We start from the raw sequence: 22,317 nt of genomic DNA on the forward strand, positions 1-22,317 counted from the left end.
TTCGGTGAAAGTGTGCAGAAAGACAGGGGCAGTTAGCTTAGTGAGGCTATCCCTCCTTCTTCCTGGTTGTGTGACAGAGGCAGTTTTCAGGGATGCTCTGTACGCTTCACGAGCGCTCACCGCACTGCCACGGCATTGGCTCAACCCAGTCACGTGACTCCCCGTGTGCAATCAACGCGCAGAACGAGGGATGGCCGGTGATTTTAGAGACTGCGCGCAGCGTCCGCAGCCTTCAGCCACGTCATCCGACCGCCTAGACCGGAGAGCTGCCAAAGCCTGTCGGTTCTGATGCTACGGGAACCGATAAGGCTCAGAGGAAGAGTATCAAAAACGGAAAATGAAAAGTTCCCCCATCCCCTGAAAAAACGTCCAACTTTCTGTTCCAAGTCTCAGAATTTGAGTCTAGACTTCTACGCCACTGATCTGACTTTTCTCAGCTTGAATGACTCTGGATGTTTTCTTCAAGTATCCAAGAATACAGAAAAGAAACTGCTAAAAAAACAAAGAGCTGCTCACAAAGTAGATCTTCTTTTACGCTCTTACTTTTGCAAAGAGTCATTTAAACTGAATTTTACAGCTACAATCCCATAAACATCAAACGGGCCTTTGTGGATTTCAAATCCTGTTTAAACAAATGTCAGTGAAAAAAAACACTTGATTCCCTTCATCTGTATTCACATTTAATATGATCAGAACATCAGAGTTTGTATGTATTAATTCAGTTCCTTAAAGATGAAATGCATTGTGTGACAGTTCTGCTTCCTTCCTCTCAAACAAATCAGAAGATGATTTTATGCTGAAACAACTTTAAACGAAGCTTTCCAGGTTTCCTGAAGGTAAAATGAAATCTGGAAAGAATATTTCCTACATTTTTTAAATTTCCCTGTTTAGAAAATTCCGTTTTAAAAATCATTTTCTATTCTTTTTCACATAAACTGTGTTCTAGTAGCAGTAGAATGAACTTCTCCCATTAAAATGCAGACGGAGAAAACACATTTATCTGATGTGCTTCAATGATTCTAGAAATGTTATTTCCTTACAATTGTGGCTTTACAACCCAATAAGATCCAGTCACCAGCAGTGGTAATTATTACAAAATAGCAATTAAAAATAATCCATTCAAAACATTATGGAAAAATGCAGCATAAGAGCGCAGCGTTCGATCAGACGATGTCAGTCGGCAGTCTGGACTTTTCCTTCTTCAGTCGCTTTTGTCCAACTTTATAAAGACTGAACAAACTCCCTGTGGTGGAAAACAAACACATATTTACATCCAAAGACATATTCAGCAGCATAAATGAAGGTCTTTCCCTCACTTTATGATGCCTGGCAGTTTGGGGTCTCTGTATAGGCCGTTGTGCAGATATCCCAGAGAACCGTCAAAGGTCACCAGCCTGACTCGGTTGGAACTCTGCGCATTCGCAGCCACTTCATACGTCTGGAATAAAACACATCAGATACAATCACAGCCACTACAAACACACAACTGTGTTTTATTTAACCTGATTGAATCAGCTTTACCTGACGGGCGATTTCTATGGGAACTAAATGGTCGTCCTCTGAATGAAGGAAAAGTATTGGGCTCTTCATTTTCTTCAAACTGCAGAAAGAAGATATAGTTCTGTTTGCATCGATCATTGCAAACTTTAAGAATACAGAAGAACCGCATGAACTCACTTTTGTTCAGAGGGGAACATGATGGTATCTTTTGCTAGTGGCTTCGCAAACAAGTAACAGAGGCTTTCCAAACTTGGTAATCTGCAGTAATACTTGAAAAGCAGAAAAACAAAGTCAAGAATGATACAGAAGCAGCTAAAAAAACAACCACAGTGCTGCTCTGCTGTACCCAGGTGAAGGGATCATATGGGATCTGCTGTCGCTGGCTGTTGAACGCTCCTTCCAGGATCACGCCATCAAAGACCACACCTGAAACGGCAAGCAGGTTCCATACCCACAGGCTGGACTGCTGTCCTCCAGCATCTGTGACATTACGGCTAAAACCCACCTTGATCCAATAGTTTGACTGCAGTGTTGGTGGTCACCCTGCAAAATAACAACAGGAATCTTCACTTCCTGAATGACAGAGCAGATGTGTAACCGTTGGCTCATTCCAGTCATAAGAGTCACTCATTTCAGCTGTAAAAGCCTCCACTATTTGACCTGCAGATAAGATTTGGAAAAGCTTGTCATTTAGTGGCTGAATCAACTTCAATTATTTCCACAGAAAGGCTCGAGCTTTGGTCTCAACATGGTTTTAGATTTGGTCGTCTTTGTTTTTGATGTCAGAGCAAAGCAGCCGAGCTTCAAGCTTTTCTGGAAAATAGTCTACTTCTCTAAATTAACTGAGTTTTATTATAGTCCTCTCAGTGGGCAGAAATGGAAGAGAAGAAATTGAAAAGGAGAAAATGTTTGATGAAGAATGATGAAGAGTCTTTAACTGACCCAGTGCCAAGAGAGTGACCCCAGATCACAACAAGGCTGTCTCCACTGCGTGCTTTGACCCAGTTGTACAAGTAGGTGGCATCCGTGGTCAGACCGGACTCTGTTGGCTCTCCCGTGGAATCTCCAAAACCTGCCAGAAAGCCTCGTGTCAGGAGATTTACCTTGCACCACCACAAGGTGGCAGTAATTGATTTCTTCTTTTCCCCCACTTGAAGCAACCAAAGCAATCAACCAGAACTACTCTGGTCTGCAGGGATCATGCAGCTGCAAACAGTTTTAGTGACGGAGCCGTTCATGAGTCCACGGGGACCAGTCACAGCGTGAATCTCCCTGTGGACTCACCTCTGTAGTCAGGGACCAGCACATGGTAGCCAAGCGCACTCAGTAACTGCAGACACATCATAGCTGTCAGTCATGTACAAATACTTGCATGTCCCTTCTTCAAAAACAAGTTCTGATGAAAGCTCACTTTAGCCACGCCCACTCGGTGTACAGCTGCTCTGTGGAGATGATGAGCAAACAGGAAGAAAAAAAGACCTTATTGTAAAAATAAACATTAACATCATCTTTTCGAATTCTTTAAAAAATGTGTTTCTAATACCTCGTGCCTGTGTTTCCATGAAAATATATAAAAACTGGACTTCCATCCCTTAAAGAGTTCTGGTACCAAGCAAGGTCCTTCCCTTGAGCCTCTCCCAAGCGATGTGCAGGGACAGTGTGCCTTAATCAAAATGTTACCGTCAGTCCAGGGACAACAGATGAAAAATAGCTTTGTAGCTAACTCTGGTGCATTGGCAGAAATGCTTTTTAATGTGCAATGTCCCTGTCAAATAAACAAATAAATTAAATAAAAACAGCTCACAATGCACTAACATTCCATGTTACTTTAGGGAGTAATGAACAAATACGCACCACACACCAAGGGAAATTCCTTCCTCTGTGGTCAGATACATGTTGATGGTGTGATTAAGGGAGAAGTCAGCAGGCCGGCTTAGGTCCACAAAGAACGGCACTCTGACTGCACAAGAGCAAAACCCGGCTTTAGTCTGGACTTCAACCAACAACGGACATGTCTTCCCCCAAACTGACAGTCCTTACGTCTGTACTTGTACACAAACTGCTGAAGTATTTCCGGCATCACTACCAGTGTGACAGGAATCACAATGACGACAACAAAGGCAGCCAGTAACCCCCACTTGATCCACGGCTGGAGCCTGATATCAGATGGAGACACACAGAAATGAAAAGCATCATTTCCTGAAATCTGTTCATGGAGCAGAGCAGAGGCAGCACAGTCCTGCCGAGGAGCTGCTTTGCTCAAAGGCGGGGCAGAAGGTCAGAACTTCTGGGGAGTATGTCTAGTGTGTCTATATTGCAGCACTGCTTTAGCTTTTTGTTTGCTTTTTTACTAACATGAACAAATGTTTATTTAATTGAAAGAGAGTCCAGATATTTATATTTTAGAGAAGCTGAAGCATTTGTTCGTGTCCCCAGCATCACCTCTACGCTGCTTCCTGCAGTGATGCTGAACATTCCACAGAAAAACCTTCTTGGCCTTTTATCCCATCTATAGCATCTCAGATGCTTCTTTTCATTATCTCCTTCAGGATCTAGAGCTGACATGGAAACCAAACAGCTTTTTCTGTGGCAGAAAAAAAACTGTTTTCATTAACAAATTGACCATCTTTCACCCACCTCACACTTTCAACAAGAGTGACGACCCAAACCAACATCAGCAATCAAACGATTTTCTCTGCCTGCAGCTTCAGAGAATCTAAACACATCGGTGACGTAAGACACATCAAGTGAAAAACCACAGATAGAAATCTCCCAAAAATCCTCTGTAATTCATTCAAGAGGCCGTGCTGCAAATACAAACCGGCATCCATCCCTCCGGCAGAGATGCAGCAGCGGTGAGGAGACATGCCGAAGAACTGCACGGTGTAATCAAGATGCAGGCAGTCGCTGGACTCAGTCAATCCCCTGGAGGTGGAGGAACCATGTTTTCCAGACCGCAGCCAATTACTGGACAATAACCCCCCACCCCCACCAATTAACACTAATCAGTCAGTCTTAAGTTTAGGAGACTGGATGCAGGGACTGGATGGGTGAGAGGTTCAGGTCTTTTATTCTGAAAGGAACCAAGGCGTAGTCATATATTTTGACATTTACAAGCAAAATTCATGTTTTAATTAAATGACATACTTGAGTTAAAGAAAGGAAGTAAATAAAATCAAACGATGAAAGCCTTTAATTAGACTTTTTTCTTTGCATGAGTTTTTATCATTTCTGATGAAGCAACTTTTGATATGAATCGTTTCCATATATCAAATGTTAACATTTTGCATTTAAACTTGAATTTTGACTGATTCCAAATGTTTTATAAGGACTCCCATCTTGTAAGAAAAGCAGCCAAAGCATCTGGGTTGTTAACCTCAGCCGTTTGTGCGTCTGTCTCCTCGTGAACTCTGCTGTCGCATGTTTGCACCTTTCCTCTCTGCACTTCTTCTGCCGACGAGTTTCAATCCAAACTGTAAATTACTTTTTGCTGCTTTCAAAGTCTACTTGACACCTCCATCTCACCTCTTCGGCTGTTTTCTTTCCCGCTCAGCTTCCCTGTTGTTCTAGTCTCCTTTTGTGCAGCTTTGTTCACAGAAAGTTGGAATAAAATCCCAAACACAGGAAATCTACCTGGAGGTGGGATCATCAGAAACTGCTTTTGTCGTTTTAAAGAGTGTTTGATCTCTGTGCACAGTTTTCTCTCCCATCTTATGTATTTTACACATTAATATTCTCCTCTTCAGTTTAAAATCAACCAAACTGCTCCTGAAGACAAGGAACTCATGTTCCACCTCTCATGCTAGAAAGAACATCTTACTCGCCTCCTCCAGCTGAAGCTCCGCCCACACCCTGCTGAGGTCATCACAGAAGCTTCTTTTTATCGCCTACCTTAAAACATGCTAAATACGCCTTAATGGGGTCGCCTTGACACAGAGGTACAGTGGTCGATCTGTGAATGGAAAGTCACAGGTTTGGTTCCTGATCTGCCAGCCTGTGCTTCAAAGTGTCCTTGGGCAAGGCACAGATGCCCAAAGTCCTGTGTACGACAGATGGTTTGGACTAAAGGCTAGAGGATGTGTGCGTGTATATAGGTGTCTGTGAATGGAAGTTGTGACTGTAAGGCCCTTTGGGCCTCAGTGATGTCCGTCCTGGGGGAGGATCCCTCCTTCTCGTGGACACCCCTGAGGTTTCTTCTTTTTTTCCTGGAATCTGTTTTTTTAGGAGTTTTTCCTTAACCAGGAGGGTCTAAGGGCAGGGATGCCCAGTGTAGTCAAGTCTGTTTAGTTAAGTCATTTGTGTCGAAATGTTTTCAGTGCACAAAGGCCAAACTGAAAGAACGGTGAGTTCTTAATGTGGATTCAGGGGCACTGTGCTAAAATAGCTGTCAGCTAAAGCAGTACTACCTTAACAACTCCAATCCTGTCATTCCTCGTAATTTAGTAGTTTAGCTTAGCCTGTTTAGTTTAGTTCAGCCATGACCTATTGAATCCTATAACTGATTTCATGTTCTTATACAATGACCAGTATGAAACCCACTGGAATCACTACTTTTGTAATATTATACTATATAAATAAAATTGAATTGAACAGAAACCATATGATGCAACACCATAAACCTCCACCAGCCTCTAAAACCTCCAACAGTCTTTATAAACCTCCACCAGTCTCTATAACCTCCACCAGTCTCTATAACCTCCACCTGTCTCTATGACCTTCATAAACCTCCACCAGTCTCCAAAACCTCCACCAGTCTCTATAAACCTCCACCAGCTTCTATAACCTCCACCAGTCTCTAAAAGCTCCACCAGTCTCTGTAACCTCCACCAGTCTCTAAAAGCTCCGCCAGTCTCTAAAAGCTCCTCCAGTCTTTATAAACCTCCACCAGTCTCTATAACCTCCACCAGCCTCTAAAACCTCCACCAGTCTTTATAAACCTCCACCAGTCTCTATAACCTCCACCAGCTTCTATAACCTTCATAAACCTCCACCAGTCTCTATAACCATCATAAACCTACACCAGTCTCTATAACCTCCACCAGTCTCTAAAACCTCCACCAGTCTTTATAAACCTCCACCAGTCTCTATAACCATCATAAACCTCCACCATTCTCTATAACCTCCACCAGTCTCTATAACCTCCAACAGCCTCTAAAACCTCCACCAGTCTTTATAAACCTCCACCAGTCTCTATAACCATCATAAACCTCCACCAGTCTCTATAACCTCCACCAGTCTCTATAACCTCCACCAGTCTCTAAAACCTCCACCAGTCTTTATAAACCTCCACCAGTCTCTATAACCTCCACCAGTATCTATAAACCTCCAACAGTCTCTATAACCTCCACCAGTCTCTAAAACCTCCACCAGTCTCTATAACCATCATAAACCTACACCAGTCTCTATAACCTCCACCAGTCTCTAAAACCTCCACCAGTCTTTATAAACCTCCAACAGTCTCTATAACCATCATAAACCTACACCAGTCTCTATAACCTCCACCAGTCTCTAAAACCTCCACCAGTCTTTATAAACCTCCACCAGTCTCTATAACCATCATAAACCTCCACCATTCTCTATAACCTCCACCAGTCTCTATAACCTCCACCAGCCTCTAAAAGCTCCTCCAGTCTTTATAAACCTCCACCAGTCTCTATAACCTCCACCAGTCTCTATAACCTCCACCAGCATCTAAAACCCCCACCAGTCTTTATAAACCTCCACCAGTCTCTATAACCTCCACCAGTCTCTATGACCTTCATAAACCTCCACCAGTCTCCAAAACCTCCACCATCCTCTAGAAACCTCCACCAGCTTCTATAACCTTCATAAACCTCCACCAGTCTCTATAACCTCCACCAGTCTCTATAACCTCCACCAGTCTCTATGACCTTCATAAACCTCCACCAGTCTCCAAAACCTCCACCAGTCTCTAAAACCTCCACCAGTCTCTATAACCTTCATAAACCTCCACCAGTCTCTATAACCATCATAAACCTACACCAGCCTCTATAACCTCCACCAGTCTCTATAACCTCCACCAGTCTCTAAAACCTCCACCAGTCTTTATAAACCTCCACCAGTCTCTATAACCATCATAAACCTCCACCAGTCTTTATAAACCTCCACCAGTCTCTATAACCATCATAAACCTCCACCAGTCTCTATAACCTCCACCAGTCTCTATAACCTCCACCAGTCTCTAAAACCTCCACCAGTCTTTATAAACCTCCACCAGTCTCTATAACCATCATAAACCTCCACCAGTCTCTATAACCTCCACCAGTCTCTACAACCTGCACCAGCCTCTAAAACCTCCACCAGTCTTTATAAACCTCCACCAGTCTCTATAACCATCATAAACCTCCACCAGTCTCTATAACCTCCACCAGTCTCTAAAACCTCCACCAGTCTCTATAACCTCCACCAGTCTCTATAAACCTCCACCAGTCTCTATAACCATCATAAACCTCCACCAGTATCTATAACCTCCACCAGTCACTAAAACATCCACCAGTCTCTATAACCTCCACCAGCCTCTAAAAGCTCCTCCAGTCTTTATAAACCTCCACCAGTCTCAATAACCTCCACCAGTCTCTATAACCTCCACCAGTCTCTATAACCTCCACCAGCCTCTAAAACCTCCACCAGTCTTTGTAAACCTCCACCAGTCTCTATAACCTCCACCAGTCTCTATGACCTTCATAAACCTCCACCAGTCTCCAAAACCTCCACCAGCCTCTATAAACCTCCACCAGCTTCTATAACCTTCATAAACCTCCACCAGTCTCTATAACCTCCACCAGTCTCTATAACCTCCACCAGTCTCTATAACCTCCACCAGTCTCTATGACCTTCATAAACCTCCACCAGTCTCCAAAACCTCCACCAGTCTCTAAAACCTCCACCAGTCTCTATAACCTTCATAAACCTCCACCAGTCTCTATAACCATCATAAACCTCCACCAGTCTCTATAACCTCCACCAGCCTCTAAAACCTCCACCAGTCTTTATAAACCTCCACCAGTCTCTATAACCATCATAAACCTCCACCAGTCTCTATAACCTCCACCAGTCTCTATAACCTTCATAAACCTCCACCAGTCTCTATAACCATCATAAACCTCCACCAGTCTCTATAACCTCCACCAGTCTCTAAAACCTCCACCAGTCTTTATAACCATCATAAACCTCCACCAGTCTCTATAACCTCCACCAGCCTCTAAAACCTCCACCAGTCTTTATAAACCTCCACCAGTCTCTATAACCATCATAAACCTCCACCAGTCTCTATAACCTCCACCAGTCTCTAAAACCTCCACCAGTCTCTATAACCTCCACCAGTCTCTATAACCTCCACCAGTCTCTAAAACCTCCACCAGTCTTTATAAACCTCCACCAGTCTCTATAACCATCATAAACCTGCACCAGTCTCTATAACCTCCACCAGTCTCTAAAAGCTCCACCAGTCTCTATAACCTCCACCAGTCTCTAAAAGCTCCACCAGTCTCTATAACCTCCACCAGTCTTTATAAACCTACACCAGTCTCTATAACTTCCACCAGTCTCTATAACCTCCACCAGTCTCTATGACCTTCATAAACCTCCACAAGTCTCCAAAACCTCCACCAGCCTCTATAAACCTCCACCAGCTTCTATAACCTTCATAAACCTCCACCAGTCTCTATAACCATCATAAACCTCCACCAGTCTCTAAAACCTCCACCAGTCTCTATAACCTTCATAAACCTCCACCAGTCTCTATAAACCTCCACCAGTCTCTATAACCATCATAAACCTCCACCAGTCTGTAAAACCTCCACCAGTCTGTAAAACCTCCACCAGTCTCTATAAACCTCCACCAGTCTCTACAACCTGCACCAGTCTCTATAACCTCCACCAGTCTCTATGACTTTCATAAACCTCCACCAGTCTCCAAAACCTCCACCAGTCTCTAAAACCTCCACCAGTCTCTATAACCATCATAAACCTCCACCAGTCTCTACAACCTGCACCAGTCTCTATAAACCTCCACCAGTCTCTACAACCTGCACCAGTCTCTATAAACCTCCACCAGTCTCTAAAACCTCCACCAGTCTCTATAACCTCCACCAGCCTCTAAAACCTCCACCAGTCTCTAAAACCTCCACCAGTCTTTATAACCTCCAGCAGTCTCTATAAACCTCCACCAGTCTCTAAAACCTCCACCAGTCTCTAAAACCTCCACCAGTCTCTATAACCTCCACCAGTCTTTATAAACCTCCACCAGTCTCTATAACCATCATAAACCTCCACCAGTCTCTATAACCTCCACCAGTCTCTATAACCTTCATAAACCTCCACCAGTCTCTATAACCATCATAAACCTCCACCAGTCTCTATAACCTCCACCAGTCTCTAAAACCTCCACCAGTCTTTATAACCATCATAAACCTCCACCAGTCTCTATAACCTCCACCAGCCTCTAAAACCTCCACCAGTCTTTATAAACCTCCACCAGTCTCTATAACCATCATAAACCTCCACCAGTCTCTATAACCTCCACCAGTCTCTAAAACCTCCACCAGTCTCTATAACCTCCACCAGTCTCTAAAACCTCCACCAGTCTTTATAAACCTCCACCAGTCTCTATAACCATCATAAACCTGCACCAGTCTCTATAACCTCCACCAGTCTCTAAAAGCTCCACCAGTCTCTATAACCTCCACCAGTCTCTAAAAGCTCCACCAGTCTCTATAACCTCCACCAGTCTTTATAAACCTACACCAGTCTCTATAACTTCCACCAGTCTCTATAACCTCCACCAGTCTCTATGACCTTCATAAACCTCCACAAGTCTCCAAAACCTCCACCAGCCTCTATAAACCTCCACCAGCTTCTATAACCTTCATAAACCTCCACCAGTCTCTATAACCATCATAAACCTCCACCAGTCTCTAAAACCTCCACCAGTCTCTATAACCTTCATAAACCTCCACCAGTCTCTATAAACCTCCACCAGTCTCTATAACCATCATAAACCTCCACCAGTCTGTAAAACCTCCACCAGTCTCTAAAACCTCCACCAGTCTCTATAAACCTCCACCAGTCTCTACAACCTGCACCAGTCTCTATAACCTCCACCAGTCTCTATGACTTTCATAAACCTCCACCAGTCTCCAAAACCTCCACCAGTCTCTATAACCATCATAAACCTCCACCAGTCTCTACAACCTGCACCAGTCTCTATAAACCTCCACCAGTCTCTACAACCTGCACCAGTCTCTATAAACCTCCACCAGTCTCTAAAACCTCCACCAGTCTCTATAACCTCCACCAGCCTCTAAAACCTCCACCAGTCTCTAAAACCTCCACCAGTCTTTATAACCCCCACCAGTCTCTATAAACCTCCACCAGTCTCTAAAACCTCCACCAGTCTCTAAAACCTCCACCAGTCTCTATAACCTCCACCAGCCTCTAAAACCTCCACCAGTCTCTATAATCTCCACCAGTCTCTATAAACCTCCACCAGTCTCTATAACCTTCACCTGTCTCCATCATGATTTTGAACCCCCATCATGGAACAGCAGTTGTTGTTCAGATTATATCTGTAAACTATGTCTGCTTTTTCTAGTGTTCCTCCACAAGTTCCAAATCTGCGGTGAAGCTGCTGCTGAGGTCTGGAGGACTGCATTTCCTTACAGGACTGTCCCCCAAATGAACTTGAGAGGTGGACCAACGTCTGGAGACATTGTCCGTTCATAATGCTGATGAATCATTTCTTGTTGAGAAAAGATTTCCAGTGACTGCAACGTGATTCTGCTCTAATTCAGCTGGTTGAAGCGCTCCTGCTCAACATGAGTTTAGGACTAAACCCACAAGATCTAGGAGAGAAGATGGTAAATGGTAACTGGCGTATACTTGTATAGCGCTTTTCTACCCTCTTTCGAAGGCCCAAAGCGCTTTACAGTCAGTCCCATTCACCCATGCACACACACATTCACGCCAACCTCCCACCAGAGGCAAGGTGTGTTGCCCAAGGACACTTCGACAAATAGGCGGAAATCGAACCTGCAATATTACGATCATGGGTCGACCGCCCTACCGCTGCACTACGGCCGCTCCATGACGTCATTGGAGCATCAGAATCCACCTTCAGAAGGGTTTGGGGTCTGAATCCTTCGCTTTTTTGCCCAGTAAGATTTATTTTTCTTACTGAACTCAGTTACCCAGCATTCCCCGCAGCGTGTGGTCAAAGCCACGCCCTCTAAGGTATTAGGCTGCTCCATGCTGAAGGTTCGGTTCTGATGGCAGCGCGTTGACAGCACAAAGGAGGAGCCGGTGACGCAGTCTTTGCTGGTGACGTCAGTGTTCAGATGACCTCCACCAGTCTCTATAAACCTCCACCAGTCTCTATAACCATCATAAACCTCCACCAGTATCTATAACCTCCACCAGTCACTAAAACATCCACCAGTCTCTATAACCTCCACCAGCCTCTAAAAGCTCCTCCAGTCTTTATAAACCTCCACCAGTCTCAATAACCTCCACCAGTCTCTATAACCTCCACCAGTCTCTATAACCTCCACCAGCCTCTAAAACCTCCACCAGTCTTTGTAAACCTCCACCAGTCTCTATAACCTCCACCAGTCTCTATGACCTTCATAAACCTCCACCAGTCTCCAAAACCTCCACCAGCCTCTATAAACCTCCACCAGCTTCTATAACCTTCATAAACCTCCACCAGTCTCTATAACCTCCACCAGTCTCTATAACCTCCACCAGTCTCTATAACCTCCACCAGTCTCTATGACCTTCATAAACCTCCACCAGTCTCCAAAACCTCCACCAGTCTCTAAAACCTCCACCAGTCTCTATAACCTTCATAAACCTCCACCAGTCTCTATAACCATCATAAACCTCCACCAGTCTCTATAACCTCGACCAGTCTCTAAAACCTCCACCAGTCTTTATAAACCTCCACCAGTCTCTATAACCATCATAAACCTCCACCAGTCTCTATAACCTCCACCAGCCTCTAAAACCTCCACCAGTCTTTATAAACCTCCACCAGTCTCTATAACCATCATAAACCTCCACCAGTCTCTATAACCTCCACCAGTCTCTATAACCTTCATAAACCTCCACCAGTCTCTATAACCATCATAAACCTCCACCAGTCTCTATAACCTCCACCAGTCTCTAAAACCTCCACCAGTCTTTATAACCATCATAAACCTCCACCAGTCTCTATAACCTCCACCAGCCTCTAAAACCTCCACCAGTCTTTATAAACCTCCACCAGTCTCTATAACCATCATAAACCTCCACCAGTCTCTATAACCTCCACCAGTCTCTAAAACCTCCACCAGTCTTTATAAACCTCCACCAGTCTCTATAACCATCATAAACCTCCACCATTCTCTATAACCTCCACCAGTCTCTATAACCTCCACCAGCCTCTAAAAGCTCCTCCAGTCTTTATAAACCTCCACCAGTCTCTATAACCTCCACCAGTCTCTATAACCTCCACCAGCATCTAAAACCCCCACCAGTCTTTATAAACCTCCACCAGTCTCTATAACCTCCACCAGTCTCTATGACCTTCATAAACCTCCACCAGTCTCCAAAACCTCCACCATCCTCTAGAAACCTCCACCAGCTTCTATAACCTTCATAAACCTCCACCAGTCTCTATAACCTCCACCAGTCTCTATAACCTCCACCAGTCTCTATGACCTTCATAAACCTCCACCAGTCTCCAAAACCTCCACCAGTCTCTAAAACCTCCACCAGTCTCTATAACCTTCATAAACCTCCACCAGTCTCTATAACCATCATAAACCTACACCAGCCTCTATAACCTCCACCAGTCTTTATAAACCTCCACCAGTCTCTATAACCATCATAAACCTCCACCAGTCTCTATAACCTCCACCAGTCTCTATAACCTCCACCAGTCTCTAAAACCTCCACCAGTCTTTATAAACCTCCACCAGTCTCTATAACCATCATAAACCTCCACCAGTCTCTATAACCTCCACCAGTCTCTACAACCTGCACCAGCCTCTAAAACCTCCACCAGTCTTTATAAACCTCCACCAGTCTCTATAACCATCATAAACCTCCACCAGTCTCTATAACCTCCACCAGTCTCTAAAACCTCCACCAGTCTCTATAACCTCCACCAGTCTCTATAAACCTCCACCAGTCTCTATAACCATCATAAACCTCCACCAGTATCTATAACCTCCACCAGTCACTAAAACATCCACCAGTCTCTATAACCTCCACCAGCCTCTAAAAGCTCCTCCAGTCTTTATAAACCTCCACCAGTCTCAATAACCTCCACCAGTCTCTATAACCTCCACCAGTCTCTATAACCTCCACCAGCCTCTAAAACCTCCACCAGTCTTTGTAAACCTCCACCAGTCTCTATAACCTCCACCAGTCTCTATGACCTTCATAAACCTCCACCAGTCTCCAAAACCTCCACCAGCCTCTATAAACCTCCACCAGCTTCTATAACCTTCATAAACCTCCACCAGTCTCTATAACCTCCACCAGTCTCTATAACCTCCACCAGTCTCTATAACCTCCACCAGTCTCTATGACCTTCATAAACCTCCACCAGTCTCCAAAACCTCCACCAGTCTCTAAAACCTCCACCAGTCTCTATAACCTTCATAAACCTCCACCAGTCTCTATAACCATCATAAACCTCCACCAGTCTCTATAACCTCGACCAGTCTCTAAAACCTCCACCAGTCTTTATAAACCTCCACCAGTCTCTATAACCATCATAAACCTCCACCAGTCTCTATAACCTCCACCAGCCTCTAAAACCTCCACCAGTCTTTATAAACCTCCACCAGTCTCTATAACCATCATAAACCTCCACCAGTCTCTATAACCTCCACCAGTCTCTATAACCTTCATAAACCTCCACCAGTCTCTATAACCATCATAAACCTCCACCAGTCTCTATAACCTCCACCAGTCTCTAAAACCTCCACCAGTCTTTATAACCATCATAAACCTCCACCAGTCTCTATAACCTCCACCAGCCTCTAAAACCTCCACCAGTCTTTATAAACCTCCACCAGTCTCTATAACCATCATAAACCTCCACCAGTCTCTATAACCTCCACCAGTCTCTAAAACCTCCACCAGTCTCTATAACCTCCACCAGCCTCTATAACCTCCACCAGTCTCTAAAACCTCCACCAGTCTTTATAAACCTCCACCAGTCTCTATAACCATCATAAACCTGCACCAGTCTCTATAACCTCCACCAGTCTCTAAAAGCTCCACCAGTCTCTATAACCTCCACCAGTCTCTAAAAGCTCCACCAGTCTCTATAACCTCCACCAGTCTTTATAAACCTACACCAGTCTCTATAACTTCCACCAGTCTCTATAACCTCCACCAGTCTCTATGACCTTCATAAACCTCCACAAGTCTCCAAAACCTCCACCAGCCTCTATAAACCTCCACCAGCTTCTATAACCTTCATAAACCTCAACCAGTCTCTATAACCATCATAAACCTCCACCAGTCTCTAAAACCTCCACCAGTCTCTATAACCTTCATAAACCTCCACCAGTCTCTATAAACCTCCACCAGTCTCTATAACCATCATAAACCTCCACCAGTCTGTAAAACCTCCACCAGTCTGTAAAACCTCCACCAGTCTCTATAAACCTCCACCAGTCTCTACAACCTGCACCAGTCTCTATAACCTCCACCAGTCTCTATGACTTTCATAAACCTCCACCAGTCTCCAAAACCTCCACCAGTCTCTAAAACCTCCACCAGTCTCTATAACCATCATAAACCTCCACCAGTCTCTACAACCTGCACCAGTCTCTATAAACCTCCACCAGTCTCTACAACCTGCACCAGTCTCTATAAACCTCCACCAGTCTCTAAAACCTCCACCAGTCTCTATAACCTCCACCAGCCTCTAAAACCTCCACCAGTCTCTAAAACCTCCACCAGTCTTTATAACCTCCAGCAGTCTCTATAAACCTCCACCAGTCTCTAAAACCTCCACCAGTCTCTAAAACCTCCACCAGTCTCTATAACCTCCACCAGTCTTTATAAACCTCCACCAGTCTCTATAACCATCATAAACCTCCACCAGTCTCTATAACCTCCACCAGTCTCTATAACCTTCATAAACCTCCACCAGTCTCTATAACCATCATAAACCTCCACCAGTCTCTATAACCTCCACCAGTCTCTAAAACCTCCACCAGTCTTTATAACCATCATAAACCTCCACCAGTCTCTATAACCTCCACCAGCCTCTAAAACCTCCACCAGTCTTTATAAACCTCCACCAGTCTCTATAACCATCATAAACCTCCACCAGTCTCTATAACCTCCACCAGTCTCTAAAACCTCCACCAGTCTCTATAACCTCCACCAGTCTCTAAAACCTCCACCAGTCTTTATAAACCTCCACCAGTCTCTATAACCATCATAAACCTGCACCAGTCTCTATAACCTCCACCAGTCTCTAAAAGCTCCACCAGTCTCTATAACCTCCACCAGTCTCTAAAAGCTCCACCAGTCTCTATAACCTCCACCAGTCTTTATAAACCTACACCAGTCTCTATAACTTCCACCAGTCTCTATAACCTCCACCAGTCTCTATGACCTTCATAAACCTCCACAAGTCTCCAAAACCTCCACCAGCCTCTATAAACCTCCACCAGCTTCTATAACCTTCATAAACCTCCACCAGTCTCTATAACCATCATAAACCTCCACCAGTCTCTAAAACCTCCACCAGTCTCTATAACCTTCATAAACCTCCACCAGTCTCTATAAACCTCCACCAGTCTCTATAACCATCATAAACCTCCACCAGTCTGTAAAACCTCCACCAGTCTCTAAAACCTCCACCAGTCTCTATAAACCTCCACCAGTCTCTACAACCTGCACCAGTCTCTATAACCTCCACCAGTCTCTATGACTTTCATAAACCTCCACCAGTCTCCAAAACCTCCACCAGTCTCTATAACCATCATAAACCTCCACCAGTCTCTACAACCTGCACCAGTCTCTATAAACCTCCACCAGTCTCTACAACCTGCACCAGTCTCTATAAACCTCCACCAGTCTCTAAAACCTCCACCAGTCTCTATAACCTCCACCAGCCTCTAAAACCTCCACCAGTCTCTAAAACCTCCACCAGTCTTTATAACCCCCACCAGTCTCTATAAACCTCCACCAGTCTCTAAAACCTCCACCAGTCTCTAAAACCTCCACCAGTCTCTATAACCTCCACCAGCCTCTAAAACCTCCACCAGTCTCTATAATCTCCACCAGTCTCTATAAACCTCCACCAGTCTCTATAACCTTCACCTGTCTCCATCATGATTTTGAACCCCCATCATGGAACAGCAGTTGTTGTTCAGATTATATCTGTAAACTATGTCTGCTTTTTCTAGTGTTCCTCCACAAGTTCCAAATCTGCGGTGAAGCTGCTGCTGAGGTCTGGAGGACTGCATTTCCTTACAGGACTGTCCCCCAAATGAACTTGAGAGGTGGACCAACGTCTGGAGACATTGTCCGTTCATAATGCTGATGAATCATTTCTTGTTGAGAAAAGATTTCCAGTGACTGCAACGTGATTCTGCTCTAATTCAGCTGGTTGAAGCGCTCCTGCTCAACATGAGTTTAGGACTAAACCCACAAGATCTAGGAGAGAAGATGGTAAATGGTAACTGGCGTATACTTGTATAGCGCTTTTCTACCCTCTTTCGAAGGCCCAAAGCGCTTTACAGTCAGTCCCATTCACCCATGCACACACACATTCACGCCAACCTCCCACCAGAGGCAAGGTGTGTTGCCCAAGGACACTTCGACAAATAGGCGGAAATCGAACCTGCAATATTACGATCATGGGTCGACCGCCCTACCGCTGCACTACGGCCGCTCCATGACGTCATTGGAGCATCAGAATCCACCTTCAGAAGGGTTTGGGGTCTGAATCCTTCGCTTTTTTGCCCAGTAAGATTTATTTTTCTTACTGAACTCAGTTACCCAGCATTCCCCGCAGCGTGTGGTCAAAGCCACGCCCTCTAAGGTATTAGGCTGCTCCATGCTGAAGGTTCGGTTCTGATGGCAGCGCGTTGACAGCACAAAGGAGGAGCCGGTGACGCAGTCTTTGCTGGTGACGTCAGTGTTCAGATGACCTCCACCAGTCTCTATAAACCTCCACCAGTCTCTATAACCATCATAAACCTCCACCAGTATCTATAACCTCCACCAGTCACTAAAACATCCACCAGTCTCTATAACCTCCACCAGCCTCTAAAAGCTCCTCCAGTCTTTATAAACCTCCACCAGTCTCAATAACCTCCACCAGTCTCTATAACCTCCACCAGTCTCTATAACCTCCACCAGCCTCTAAAACCTCCACCAGTCTTTGTAAACCTCCACCAGTCTCTATAACCTCCACCAGTCTCTATGACCTTCATAAACCTCCACCAGTCTCCAAAACCTCCACCAGCCTCTATAAACCTCCACCAGCTTCTATAACCTTCATAAACCTCCACCAGTCTCTATAACCTCCACCAGTCTCTATAACCTCCACCAGTCTCTATAACCTCCACCAGTCTCTATGACCTTCATAAACCTCCACCAGTCTCCAAAACCTCCACCAGTCTCTAAAACCTCCACCAGTCTCTATAACCTTCATAAACCTCCACCAGTCTCTATAACCATCATAAACCTCCACCAGTCTCTATAACCTCGACCAGTCTCTAAAACCTCCACCAGTCTTTATAAACCTCCACCAGTCTCTATAACCATCATAAACCTCCACCAGTCTCTATAACCTCCACCAGCCTCTAAAACCTCCACCAGTCTTTATAAACCTCCACCAGTCTCTATAACCATCATAAACCTCCACCAGTCTCTATAACCTCCACCAGTCTCTATAACCTTCATAAACCTCCACCAGTCTCTATAACCATCATAAACCTCCACCAGTCTCTATAACCTCCACCAGTCTCTAAAACCTCCACCAGTCTTTATAACCATCATAAACCTCCACCAGTCTCTATAACCTCCACCAGCCTCTAAAACCTCCACCAGTCTTTATAAACCTCCACCAGTCTCTATAACCATCATAAACCTCCACCAGTCTCTATAACCTCCACCAGTCTCTAAAACCTCCACCAGTCTCTATAACCTCCACCAGTCTCTATAACCTCCACCAGTCTCTAAAACCTCCACCAGTCTTTATAAACCTCCACCAGTCTCTATAACCATCATAAACCTGCACCAGTCTCTATAACCTCCACCAGTCTCTAAAAGCTCCACCAGTCTCTATAACCTCCACCAGTCTCTAAAAGCTCCACCAGTCTCTATAACCTCCACCAGTCTTTATAAACCTACACCAGTCTCTATAACTTCCACCAGTCTCTATAACCTCCACCAGTCTCTATGACCTTCATAAACCTCCACAAGTCTCCAAAACCTCCACCAGCCTCTATAAACCTCCACCAGCTTCTATAACCTTCATAAACCTCCACCAGTCTCTATAACCATCATAAACCTCCACCAGTCTCTAAAACCTCCACCAGTCTCTATAACCTTCATAAACCTCCACCAGTCTCTATAAACCTCCACCAGTCTCTATAACCATCATAAACCTCCACCAGTCTGTAAAACCTCCACCAGTCTGTAAAACCTCCACCAGTCTCTATAAACCTCCACCAGTCTCTACAACCTGCACCAGTCTCTATAACCTCCACCAGTCTCTATGACTTTCATAAACCTCCACCAGTCTCCAAAACCTCCACCAGTCTCTAAAACCTCCACCAGTCTCTATAACCATCATAAACCTCCACCAGTCTCTACAACCTGCACCAGTCTCTATAAACCTCCACCAGTCTCTACAACCTGCACCAGTCTCTATAAACCTCCACCAGTCTCTATAACCTCCACCAGCCTCTAAAACCTCCACCAGTCTCTAAAACCTCCACCAGTCTTTATAACCTCCAGCAGTCTCTATAAACCTCCACCAGTCTCTAAAACCTCCACCAGTCTCTAAAACCTCCACCAGTCTCTATAACCTCCCCCAGTCTTTATAAACCTCCACCAGTCTCTATAACCATCATAAACCTCCACCAGTCTCTATAACCTCCACCAGTCTCTATAACCTTCATAAACCTCCACCAGTCTCTATAACCATCATAAACCTCCACCAGTCTCTATAACCTCCACCAGTCTCTAAAACCTCCACCAGTCTTTATAATCATCATAAACCTCCACCAGTCTCTATAACCTCCACCAGCCTCTAAAACCTCCACCAGTCTTTATAAACCTCCACCAGTCTCTATAACCATCATAAACCTCCACCAGTCTCTATAACCTCCACCAGTCTCTAAAACCTCCACCAGTCTCTATAACCTCCACCAGTCTCTAAAACCTCCACCAGTCTTTATAAACCTCCACCAGTCTCTATAACCATCATAAACCTGCACCAGTCTCTATAACCTCCACCAGTCTCTAAAAGCTCCACCAGTCTCTATAACCTCCACCAGTCTCTAAAAGCTCCACCAGTCTCTATAACCTCCACCAGTCTTTATAAACCTACACCAGTCTCTATAACTTCCACCAGTCTCTATAACCTCCACCAGTCTCTATGACCTTCATAAACCTCCACAAGTCTCCAAAACCTCCACCAGCCTCTATAAACCTCCACCAGCTTCTATAACCTTCATAAACCTCCACCAGTCTCTATAACCATCATAAACCTCCACCAGTCTCTAAAACCTCCACCAGTCTCTATAACCTTCATAAACCTCCACCAGTCTCTATAAACCTCCACCAGTCTCTATAACCATCATAAACCTCCACCAGTCTGTAAAACCTCCACCAGTCTCTAAAACCTCCACCAGTCTCTATAAACCTCCACCAGTCTCTACAACCTGCACCAGTCTCTATAACCTCCACCAGTCTCTATGACTTTCATAAACCTCCACCAGTCTCCAAAACCTCCACCAGTCTCTATAACCATCATAAACCTCCACCAGTCTCTACAACCTGCACCAGTCTCTATAAACCTCCACCAGTCTCTACAACCTGCACCAGTCTCTATAAACCTCCACCAGTCTCTAAAACCTCCACCAGTCTCTATAACTTCCACCAGCCTCTAAAACCTCCACCAGTCTCTAAAACCTCCACCAGTCTTTATAACCCCCACCAGTCTCTATAAACCTCCACCAGTCTCTAAAACCTCCACCAGTCTCTAAAACCTCCACCAGTCTCTATAACCTCCACCAGCCTCTAAAACCTCCACCAGTCTCTATAATCTCCACCAGTCTCTATAAACCTCCACCAGTCTCTATAACCTTCACCTGTCTCCATCATGATTTTGAACCCCCATCATGGAACAGCAGTTGTTGTTCAGATTATATCTGTAAACTATGTCTGCTTTTTCTAGTGTTCCTCCACAAGTTCCAAATCTGCGGTGAAGCTGCTGCTGAGGTCTGGAGGACTGCATTTCCTTACAGGACTGTCCCCCAAATGAACTTGAGAGGTGGACCAACGTCTGGAGACATTGTCCGTTCATAATGCTGATGAATCATTTCTTGTTGAGAAAAGATTTCCAGTGACTGCAACGTGATTCTGCTCTAATTCAGCTGGTTGAAGCGCTCCTGCTCAACATGAGTTTAGGACTAAACCCACAAGATCTAGGAGAGAAGATGGTAAATGGTAACTGGCGTATACTTGTATAGCGCTTTTCTACCCTCTTTCGAAGGCCCAAAGCGCTTTACAGTCAGTCCCATTCACCCATGCACACACACATTCACGCCAACCTCCCACCAGAGGCAAGGTGTGTTGCCCAAGGACACTTCGACAAATAGGCGGAAATCGAACCTGCAATATTACGATCATGGGTCGACCGCCCTACCGCTGCACTACGGCCGCTCCATGACGTCATTGGAGCATCAGAATCCACCTTCAGAAGGGTTTGGGGTCTGAATCCTTCGCTTTTTTGCCCAGTAAGATTTATTTTTCTTACTGAACTCAGTTACCCAGCATTCCCCGCAGCGTGTGGTCAAAGCCACGCCCTCTAAGGTATTAGGCTGCTCCATGCTGAAGGTTCGGTTCTGATGGCAGCGCGTTGACAGCACAAAGGAGGAGCCGGTGACGCAGTCTTTGCTGGTGACGTCAGTGTTCAGATGACCGTGAACTCACCGTTCATGCTTCTCGGTTCTGCCAGACTTCCGGGTTCTGGTCGGTTTGGAAGGAGACGGTTTCTGCTGGAGGTTTCTTCTCTTCATAGTCTTACGTCTGTGGAACTAAAAACACGGTAGTTTTCCACGTCCACGAGGAAACACGCTTCACAATTCCTCCCGCTTTGGACTTTGAGCAACTTTTATCGCAAATTTACGAGGAAAGACAGGATTGGATTTTTAAGGTAGCCCTGCTTTAGCTGACAGCTATTGTACCACAATGCCCCCGAATCCACCTTAAGCAGAACCCGCCGTTCTTCCAGTCTGGCCTCAGGGCACAGAAAACATGTTTGACACAAATGAGAGAAAATCTGAGGCAGACCCTGTTCAATGGAACAGACAACAGTCAGGTCCACCTTAAAAACATCAGAGGCCAGAACAGTAATGAAGACATGTGTTAAATGTTCACAAAGTGTGAAGATTTGAGATCAGTTTCATTTAAATGACATAAAAAGTAGAGTTCATTAAAAGCAACCCTGGCTTACACGGCTGGTTACGTCGTCTTAAACTCATCAAGTGAAGTGAGCGATCACAAAAGGTCAGAGTTCAAACCAAAGTTTAGTTTAGGGTTTGA

General features: G+C 44.9%; 1 protein-coding gene across 3 annotated transcripts; it reads right to left on the reverse strand.

Moving 5' to 3' along the window:
* Positions 1-658: 658 nt before the first annotated feature.
* On the reverse strand, positions 659-21,910 carry LOC101159289 (monoacylglycerol lipase ABHD12). 3 transcript variants are annotated; one of them, XM_011484797.3, is made up of 14 exons: positions 4,322-4,574; positions 4,138-4,216; positions 3,541-3,656; positions 3,355-3,460; positions 3,044-3,163; positions 2,912-2,942; positions 2,785-2,830; positions 2,443-2,572; positions 2,006-2,043; positions 1,847-1,926; positions 1,678-1,769; positions 1,522-1,600; positions 1,317-1,438; positions 659-1,243 (listed from the first exon to the last, which is right to left on the reverse strand). In XM_011484797.3, exons 2-14 carry the CDS (start codon positions 4,173-4,175, stop codon positions 1,222-1,224), a joined length of 1,020 nt encoding a protein of 339 aa, XP_011483099.1. In that variant the 5' UTR covers positions 4,176-4,216; positions 4,322-4,574; the 3' UTR covers positions 659-1,221. The 3 variants fall into 3 exon arrangements, with proteins under 3 accessions (XP_011483099.1, XP_004077570.1, XP_011483098.1); XM_004077522.4 differs by lacking the exons at positions 4,138-4,216; positions 4,322-4,574 and adding an exon at positions 21,706-21,910; XM_011484796.3 differs by lacking the exon at positions 4,322-4,574 and having other exon boundaries at positions 4,138-4,231.
* Positions 21,911-22,317: the final 407 nt, after the last annotated feature.

Source organism: Oryzias latipes, chromosome 15 (assembly GCF_002234675.1).
Source record: "Oryzias latipes chromosome 15, ASM223467v1".
NCBI classification, from domain to species: Eukaryota; Metazoa; Chordata; class Actinopteri; order Beloniformes; family Adrianichthyidae; genus Oryzias; species Oryzias latipes.

What these genes read in the sequence shown, in the direction of transcription:
- LOC101159289 (XM_004077522.4), bottom strand. Translation starts at nt 21,791, where the DNA reads ATGAAGAGAAGAAACCTCCAGCAGAAACCGTCTCCTTCCAAACCGACC. An exon ending in GGAATTTCCCTTGGTGTGTG is followed by an intron (nt 3,164 to 3,354) that starts GTGCGTATTTGT and finishes ATTTTGATTAAG; the next exon opens with GCACACTGTCCCTGCACATC. An exon ending in CATATGATCCCTTCACCTGG is followed by an intron (nt 1,770 to 1,846) that starts GTACAGCAGAGC and finishes CTGCTTTTCAAG; the next exon opens with TATTACTGCAGATTACCAAG.